Source organism: Belonocnema kinseyi, chromosome 8, assembly GCF_010883055.1.
Source record: "Belonocnema kinseyi isolate 2016_QV_RU_SX_M_011 chromosome 8, B_treatae_v1, whole genome shotgun sequence".
Lineage (NCBI taxonomy): Eukaryota > Metazoa > Arthropoda > Insecta > Hymenoptera > Cynipidae > Belonocnema > Belonocnema kinseyi.
In genome coordinates, this window is record NC_046664.1 from 95,409,771 (window position 1) to 95,419,394 (window position 9,624).

Genomic DNA, 9,624 nt, shown 5'->3' on the forward strand with positions numbered 1-9,624 from the left:
CTTTGAGTGACAGTTTCCTGTTTGCAAGTCCAAAGGTTCTCTTTTTATGATGCCTAGCTGGCCGCATGACTCATTAACGATTCTTAAAAGAGCCCAAGATCTTAAGTTCCTAACCTCAAAACCAATTTGGACAGTGAACTCACTAGTTCTGAAAGTATATGGTAAAAGGGTCTTAGCACCTTGGAATTTTAGTTCATAAAACGGCGCATGCTGTTACAGTCCCGTGAGTCAGCCGCCCTGAGCGTAGCGCCAGCTGTCGGATTATTTCAGTGGTCCGGATGCAAAGAGTTGCAGGTGCAGGGTTCCAGGGTGTTAAGTTTAGGTTCGATCAATTATGGCAAAGATAATGGTTATGGCTGATTATGGCCAGTAGCAGCAAAGATATTATCTTTTTATATACCACAAACTTGCCTGCCGCGCTATGTACCGGCTTGCCTGGCGCAGCGGCAATCATTAGTCGCTGTTGGCGCGTATTCAAACCGGGTATAATTAACAATTATTAAAATTCAAATAGATAATTATTATAAATTGCACATAAATATCAGAAATTACAAAATTTGTAATGTAAGGTTAAAATAAAATTAAAATAAATCACAATTTATGTTTTTTTCTGATATTTGTCTGCAATTAATAAAAATGATCTATTTTAATTTCCATAATTGTTAATTATACCCGGCTTGAATCGCGCGCCAACAGCGACTAATGAAGACCGCTGCGCCAGGCAAGCGCAGTAGCCCAACATACCAAAGTTGGGATCACTCACCAAATAAATATCTTTGGTAGCAGTCAGTAGATACATTATTAGTTAGGTCTGCAGTAGAAAATTGTAAGTTTTTATGAGCACGAGGCCTGAAAAAATTGTAGCTGAAACCAGTCAGAGTAAGTATTGGAGCGGCTCATCTACAGTGAGGTAATCATTTAAAAATTTCGAATTTTTATTAGAATATAATTTTTTCATTTTAGGTCAGTATGTAGGTTCATCCCTCACTTTGGGGAAAAATAATTAATTGTGAAACAAAAAAAGTTTGTAATTGATTGTTATCATTATTTTAAAATTAGCAGTGAATTTCAGATTTTAGGTGAATACAAAATGTTGTGTTGCGTTCCTAGTTTTTAACTTGCAAAATGGCTGTTTATTTTGGTTGTCACTTGCTTTTTCTTGAGTTGGTACGAATGAAACAATTATACCAATAGCATGGGATCAAGTCACATATTTAAATAAATTAGTCTGAGAAGTCTCAAGTAAATTGTCGAAATTAGTGATTTTCGAGAATTAAAAAAAAATTTCTTTATGAAACTTTTTGAAACTCTCAATATATATTTCCGCATATTTAAAAAATAAAAAATAAGCGGATTCACAAGTTTAAGAGGTTTAAAACGTAAATAATGCCTCTACGTTGACTGCTAAATTTGTGTGGAATGTAGCATTTTTGGCTTTATACATAGAACAAACAGCCAACAGATTTAGATTGTTCATCAAATTTAACATCGGATAAACATTCATTTCAAAGAAAAAATGCATAATTAATAGTACGTGGCTATCAAGAAAATTTAGCGATTTTTTCAAACTAATTGTAATTTTTAATTTTTTAATAAAATTCAGAAAATAAAAAGTCATAAATGTAATACCATTAAAAACTGAGATTCATCCGACGTTTAATTTTAGAATGAATCTAAATCATTTTGTTTTTACGTAACTTACGTTAAAACCAACCAAGTTTGATAAAGAAACTTTTTCAAATAAAAGTTCGCAAAAATTTGTTGGTTTATATCAATTTCTAATTATGTATACTATAGTTTATTTTCTTACTTTTGTTAAATGTCTATGTTTGATTTCAGTCGTCAAGTAAATCGCCGTCGCATTCGACTTTTAATATTTATCACCAACACTTTTCATAAATAAATACAATTTACTTGCAACTCCTCACTTAAAAAAGCATTTTTGATCCAAATGCTACTTTGAATTTATGACAATTGCTATTCAAACGCTGTTAAATTTGTTAAAATTCAATGTTATCTTTTCACAAATGAAAACTGATTTCAAATACATCTATCATTTTGCTGAAAATTATTTTCTTTACGGAATTAGATGTATGCATAAAAAAAAGTTTCGCAGGACAGCAACTACACTAGGAATCCAGAAGTGATTAATTGTTGAATTTGTTATGTTTGAAATTGTTACAAAATTTTCCCTGTTTTCATTTTATTATGTTTCTTAAGGGAAAAAATTGTTTATATTCAAGATAGTAGTCTCATATCTTAGAACTAAAATGTTATGCTTTTTAATTTTGATGAAAAAAAAAATGGTTTGCAAAATTTTAATTGAACTGAAGTGTTCAACTTTTATGTGAAACGGAAAATAAGTGACTACCTAAAATCTGAAGCATGAATTTCGTAGCGCTTCATGTCAAATATTTGTAAAAAAAAGTTTCGTCCCCTTAGCTTCCTAGTAAAGCAGTCATTTTCAACCCCTATCTACTTATGTACCTACTTCCGGTACTATCTAAATATGATTCTTGTCCCAATGAATTCACTATAGATCGTAGAATATGATCCCCACTCTAAATAAAAAAAATGGTGTTTGGGTTAGAGTTGCGGATCGTACTCAAAATGATTATAAATCATTTTTATCTCAACTTAGAAAAACGCAAATATCTCGTAAAGTAGAATCGGCTATAAGGGCCCTTTTACTACGGACATATACATAGATGATTTTCCTAAATTCAAAATGAAAAATTGTCAAATAATATTAACACCATTTTTTGAATATTTCCAATTCACAGATATCCTTTATATTGAGTGAAAACACAAATTAAAATTAGACGCTGCATTGCTGTTTTAGGTTACAACTCAACAATAATTATTCGAACAATTTATGATGCACGATACAATTCTGAACTTTATACTTGCGAATATTTTAATATAGTTAAGAATCAATTTATCAACGTTCATTACAAAGAACCGTTAATAATTATTACTGATTTAGCATAATATTTTTTATAAAATAACCGGCAACGCTCCATGTAAATTCATCATACTATAGACTAAGAGGATGTAATGAATCCCTGAAGTCATAATCGAATCAATCGCCAAATATTAATTTTTTTCCATATTTTTCAATATTTTTACCTGTTTTGAATATATTATTAAAAGATTGTTTTGTTTTTTATTTTATCGTAAACACGTGTCCTATCACGCGACCTTTATAGCAATGCATACAATTAGTATCATAAGATATGAGACGTCAAACTAATGGAAATTTTTGTATTTTACCTAATATATTCTTTGCAGTGTGGAAAGTTTATTTTCCAAGTTCTTTCATTTTTCTTTGACCAATTTTTTTTTCTGACAATGATCATTCAAATACCTGAATTTTAATCTTGTAATATTTTTAACGTATGATCTTTTATGAAAGGAAGGAAACAATATTTCAGATACAAATTTAAAAATTCAAACTTATTTGATTTTTTTATACAAAAAAAACTTTTCTACCATAAACGATAATTTTTTAACAATATACTTGATTTTTCAACAAAATATTTTAATTTTTCACCTAAAAAGTTCAATTTTGAACATAAAAGTGTAATAATTGATATTTCAGTCATAAGATATGAACTTTTATTTAAACGAAATAATTTTAGAAACTAAAGGCGACATTTCAACGAACAACAATTTTTCAGTCAAGAAATAAAAAAAAATATATAAATACAAAGCACATGAATTACTAAGAAGAATATAATCAGGGTTACAGCAAATTTCAATTTAGAAATCAATTTAGAATTCAATTTAAAATCAAGATGAAAAATTATCAAGTTGATTCTGCTTGACAATTATTTAAAGTTGTGGGGCCATCCATATACCACGTGGATACTTTAGGGGAGTGTGGGGGGGGGGGGTATGGCAAAATTCTACGCTTGTCCACGAGGGGGACCGGGGGGGTCGGGCTAGAATCTACGTGGACACACATTTCCCTAAATCTATGGAAAATATACTGAAATGAGACAAGGTGTACTCTAGGTATACTCGAACTTTTATATTGTGCTTGCGCATAATAGAATTTTTATTTTTATTTTTTTCACGACTTTTTCTTTGCAATTCAAATCATGTTTAAGCTCACGTTCCTAAGCTAATCCGAATTTTTTTAGCCAATTCATCGCTCCTTTTAAACTTCTTGTAGTCCGGGAGCTCGCGACAATTCTATGGGTGTCATTTTAATACTCACTAAAATTTCAGATTCGTTTGTTTTCCTAGTCAACAGTTCGAAATTCGTTGACTGACTAAGAACTGTTGGTGCATTTTGCAACTATTTATCGTTAAACTGGTCAAAAATTCGAGTGAAAAAACGTAATTTTAGTATTCTTGAAACCCACGTGGAATGATTGTGTGTATGCTTAAAACTAACAAGAAGTTTGACTGGTAGCTTCTCGGTGGTGCCAAAGTTGACTGGCAGGCTGTTAAACATGTCAAAAATTCGAGTGAAAAAACGTCATTTTAGTACTCTTCAAACACAAGTGGAATGATTGTTTGAATGCTAAAAACTAACTAGAAGCTTAGCTGGCAGCTCCTGAGTGGTGCCAAAGTTGACTGGCAGATTGCCAAGCATATAAAAAATGACAGGATGAAAATTAGAACAGTGATTTTAGTACTCCTGAAGCGCATTGGGAATGATTCTTTAGGTGCTAAAAAGTAAGATAATAGTTGATTGGCTGTTCCTCAGTGGTGTCAAATTTTACTGGCAGACTGTCTAGAATGTCGAAAATTCAAGTGAAAAAAAGTTATTTTAGTACTCTTTAAACCCATTGAGGATGATTTTTTTGGTGTAAACAACTAACAAAGAATTTTACTGACAGTTCCTGAGTAGTGCCAAAATTGACTGACATTTTAATCAGCAAGCGAATGAAAGTTTTGTCCTTTTCATTCAAAAAAATGTTCATCTACACAGAGAAAAATGGATATTCAAAAGTGAAATGTAGATGTTCAGGCTTAACATGTTATATGTTTAACTATAGGACAACAATCTATATGTTCGAAGTTAGAATCTGCAGATCTTAAAAAGTGAAATGTTACCCTCTAACACTCAAAAAGTTCAACTGAAAAATCCGAGATATTACATGTATGGTTATGTCAAATTACGTCTGTAAATATTTTAGGAGTTTACTTATTTATCGTCACTTAAGGAATTAATTGATAACTTCTTTGTGAATTTTAAATTAAAGTTTAATGTTCGTACACGAACGAAAAACAGATAAAGGGTATAAAATGTCGACCAGATGATGCATTCAGTCAAGTTGAGGTTATATTCAATATTTCTAATTCAAAATAAAAACGGGGATGAATAATCGGAGAACGAATGATCTGTAATCTGAATTAAATATTCTATCTATTTTAAGATACTTAAACACAAAGTTTATTTGAAATTTATAAACCTTTTGTCAAATGTGTTAAGTCAATAAACCTAAAACATAAGATCGTTGTTCCCTTCTTTAGACAGAAAAAAGTCGTTATCCATTTTTATTTAAGGAGATCTAATTTTTATTCTTTGGAAATGTTCTAAAATTGTAATATTCCATAATTTTAATATTGAATATATATAGCTTTCAAATATAGTCGTGAAATTGCGATGCGCATGCGTTCGAATGGTTTTAACATCTGAATGTGTTTCAGTTTAACATAAAAATATTTTTACGCCTAACATCTCAAAAAGTTTGGCAGCCTGCCAGTCAACTTTGGCACCACTCAGGAGCTGCCACTCAAACTTCTTGGTAGTTGTTTGCACCTAAAAAATCACCCCCCATGGGTTTCAAGAGTACTAAAATGACGTTTCTTCTCTCGAAATCTTGGCATGTTTGACAGCCTGCCAGTCAACTTTGGCACCACTCAGGAGCTGCCATTCAAACTTATTGTTAGTTTTTAGCATCCAAACAATCATTTCCCGTGGGTTTGAAGAGTACTAAAATATCGTTTTTTCACTCGAATTTTCCTCCAGTTTAACGATAAATTGTTGCAAAATGCACGAACAGCTGTTAGCCAGTCAACGAATTCTGAACTGTTGACTATGAAAACAAAAGAATCTGAAATTTGAGTGAGTTCTAAAATGACGTCCATGGAATTGTCACACGAGCTCCCGGACATTTGGAAGACTAATAATATCTATATTTTCATAATATATGTCCACGTGGACAAAGTACAGAGGGGGGGGGGGGGGGGGTGTTAGTCAAAATTCCACGGCTATCCACGAGGGGGAAGGGAGGTCAACAATTGGTGAAAAATTGTCCTCGTGGTATATTGTTGTTATCTAGGTTTGTTTTTCACTCACCAGGTTTGTTTGGCATGTAAAGTTAAATTCATATTAAATTTCTGTACAATTATGTACGATTCTTTGTCTACAATCGTTACTTTTTTGGCACTCGACCTTGTAGTTTAAATAAATTTCATAGAAACCTCATAACTATTCATTTCATATAAAAAAATTTTTAAATAATGGTGATAGGTTGGTCTGATTCTATAGGTTTTTTTCATTTAAAATGATCCCCAGAAATTCGAAAAATATTTATTTTATTATTTTTAATTTAGGTTTTAAGAAAACATTGAAGTGTACACTTGTTTTGCAATATCAGATTGTATATAATATCTATTATAATAATATTATATAATACAATAATAATCTATAATATTGTATATAATTTATAATAACTTGTTTTGCAATGCCTTGAATATGACTTCATCCTGGCTCATTTTATTGAGAGTGCTGACAGCTTTGATGATATTCCAGAGAAAAGAAATTTAATTCATATAATTAACATTAAAAAACTTTAAAAATAATTAATAAACCGACATTGTCATACTCGTGATCATTAATGTAGTTTCGATTAATATTTGTCACTTCAATTTGTGATTGAGAATCAATTTGACTCATATAAATATGTACATAATTGGCAAATTACAAAAAGACATAAAGTAGATTGGTCGAAAGAAAAAAAATGTGATCGAGAACAAACCGGAAATTTCAAATTGGTGGCTCACTAGATATCCTGAAAACCTACAACATTCATTTCTTACATTTTAGGTAAAAAAATTGTAATATATTTTCAATTTTTCAAACTCAGCCGCTAAAAGCAACTGCTTTTCCCGGCAGCTAGGAAGCTGAATTTTTATGCAATTATTTACCCCTAAAATCTATCAAATTAATGTCTTACATTTTATATAGGGATATTTTTTATTTTTCGATTTACAAAAGCATTGGAAACTTCAGTTTCATATATTGTAGAGGTTTTAAATGTCTGTTTCCTTGATATAATGTAAAGTATTTGAGAAACTATCAGTACTTTCTGAATATCATATTTTTCAAATCATTGTTCGTACTCAATTTTGAAGTCATTTGAAAACTCTGAATTAAAAACTACACACCTTTTCAATTCTAGAAATGTCCAGCGACAAACAAAGTGACAGCGAATCCAGCGATGACTGTTTCGTCCCTGGTAAATTTGAACTTTTTATTATTTATTTTATAACCCTAGAGATATATTTTTATTTCATACCTCTTAATACAATGAAACTCTTCTATAGCGCCGATTTCGGTGCTGACGGTGGGTAGGAACTAACTCATTATAGCCCGCTCCGATTTTGTTTGTTCACGCCTGTCTGCTCGCCTAAGTGACAGCCACAGATCCCGCGCAGCACCTTATACACCTACATGCGGCGTGGCATCAATTCTCAAAAGGGCTCTAGAAGGGAGGGCTATTCAAGAGTTTCACTGTATTAGGTTGTCCAGTCTAACTGGAAAACCTGGAATTTTCTAATAATTTTTATATACCTGGAAAAAGTTGGAAATGTCAGGAGATTTTTTTAATTCAGGTAATTTTCTCTATAGCGCGCTTTATTTTTTTAAATTGCTATATAAAATTGCATAAGATTGATTCTTTGTTCGTAGAAGTAACTTTACATTAGTGTTTACTTAAGATGTCATGGTGTTGACCAGGGTAATTATAAAGTAAAGATTTTATTTTTAAATTAATCAATGTTAATTAACCTCCTAAAGTCTCCTCGCAGTTGGTTATTTATTTTTTAATATATTCAAATAAAAATATGGAGCAGTAATCAACAACATTGAATAATTTCAAAATGACCATTTCTCTTTATATAACTGTATCTATTTTTTTGAACGTTCGTTTTTTGTTATGATGGAAATTAATTTTTTACCAGATAGTTCAAGTATCTGGTTGAAAGTTCATATTTTTTATTGAAAATTAATTCTTTTTGGTAGAAAATTAATCTTCTTGGTTGAAAATTCATATTTTGCTTAGAAATTCAACAGTTTCCAATTTTTCTTTCTACACTGAAAAATCATTCTTTGTTGAAAATTCGACTCATTTGAAAAATCGTCTTTTTTGGTTGAAATGAACTGTTTTTGATTAATAATTAAAATAAGTTTAGATTGGAATATGATCTACTACATTTGTCGTTCATAATTAATCTTTTTTGGAATGAAAATTAAATTACTTTGTTAACAGTTAAACTCTTTTGTTAAGCGTTAATTTCTTTGTTTGAAGATTGATAATTTTAATTGAAATTTTATCGCTAGTTGAAGAATAACCTATTTTGTTGAAAATTCGTGTCTTCTTTGACTGAAAATTATTTGTTTTGCTGCAAATTTCACTTGCAGTTGAAACTATTTTTTTTCATTCGTTTTTTTTTTATTTTTGTTCAATATTGATTCATTTTGACTGAAAATGTAAAATGCTCCTGTTTTATATTCTCTCATTTTAGTAAAAAAAATAATCTTTTTGATTAAACATTAATTTTAATGGCTCTGAACTATTAAAAATTATACCTGGAAAATCTTGAGATACCTGAAAAAAAAACTGGAATTGTCAGGGAATTTTTTTCCAGCATTTGAGCAGACACCCTGATTACGGACAGAGAAATTCGTCAACTCTGTTTAAATATTTTTAAAGTGTAGGACATTTTTTATGTACATTGTATATATAATATGACCGATTTCTAACTATAGGATCTCTGAAGAGAGAAGCTTCTAAGGACATTTGGAAATTAAAAAATGTAGTACGTAGCATCCTTTTTTATCATTATTGTCATTCCATTTCATCTTTAAACACAGATAAATATTTGAGATATAATAATAAATACTTTCGTAATAGCAGGAACGAAAAGGAAATAAATTGACTCCCATAACGAATTGTTCCCAGCCACTAGAAGACCTTTATTTGCAATCTCACGAAACCTCTACTGCCGCTAAAACACCTAATCTAATCTTCATGCCACAAATCAGCGAGCAAACCGCAACTCCTTCGGCTGCGCATTCGAATTTCGCACGTAAGCTTTTTTCGTAATTTGTGAATTAAGACATGATTTATTACATTTCTATTTCCTGCAAAATTGTTTTTTTTTTAAATCAGAATTATTTATACCTACGATTCAACTTTAAGACTTAACACTTTCAACTGAGGGCGTGTCAGTTAACTTGGAACAAGTTTATTTTTGGAATTTTCACGGATATCTCTTATACCGTCAAGCTCCTCAAAATACCCATTTACAGCTTCGATTACTTCTTCATTGTCCGCAAATCTCTTACCGCCAAGCCATTTTTTGAGGTTAGGAAACAGAAAA

The 9,624-nt window shown here is 30.8% G+C and overlaps 1 protein-coding gene across 4 annotated transcripts in view; it reads left to right on the forward strand.

Moving 5' to 3' along the window:
* The first annotated feature begins 763 nt into the window (after positions 1 to 763).
* The window catches only part of LOC117178147, a 15,362-nt gene continuing 6,501 nt past the window's right edge, over positions 764 to 9,624 (forward strand). For 2 of the 4 annotated variants that reach the window (XM_033369408.1, XM_033369411.1), the window contains exons 1-4: positions 764 to 879; positions 7,422 to 7,478; positions 9,011 to 9,060; positions 9,156 to 9,330. In XM_033369408.1, coding sequence (XP_033225299.1) covers positions 837 to 879; positions 7,422 to 7,478; positions 9,011 to 9,060; positions 9,156 to 9,330 — 325 coding nt within the window. In that variant the 5' untranslated portion in view covers positions 764 to 836. Of the gene's footprint in view, positions 911 to 7,421; positions 7,479 to 9,010; positions 9,061 to 9,155; positions 9,331 to 9,624 lie in introns of all 4 variants that reach the window. The other 2 variants (XM_033369409.1, XM_033369410.1) reach the window with 2 other exon arrangements.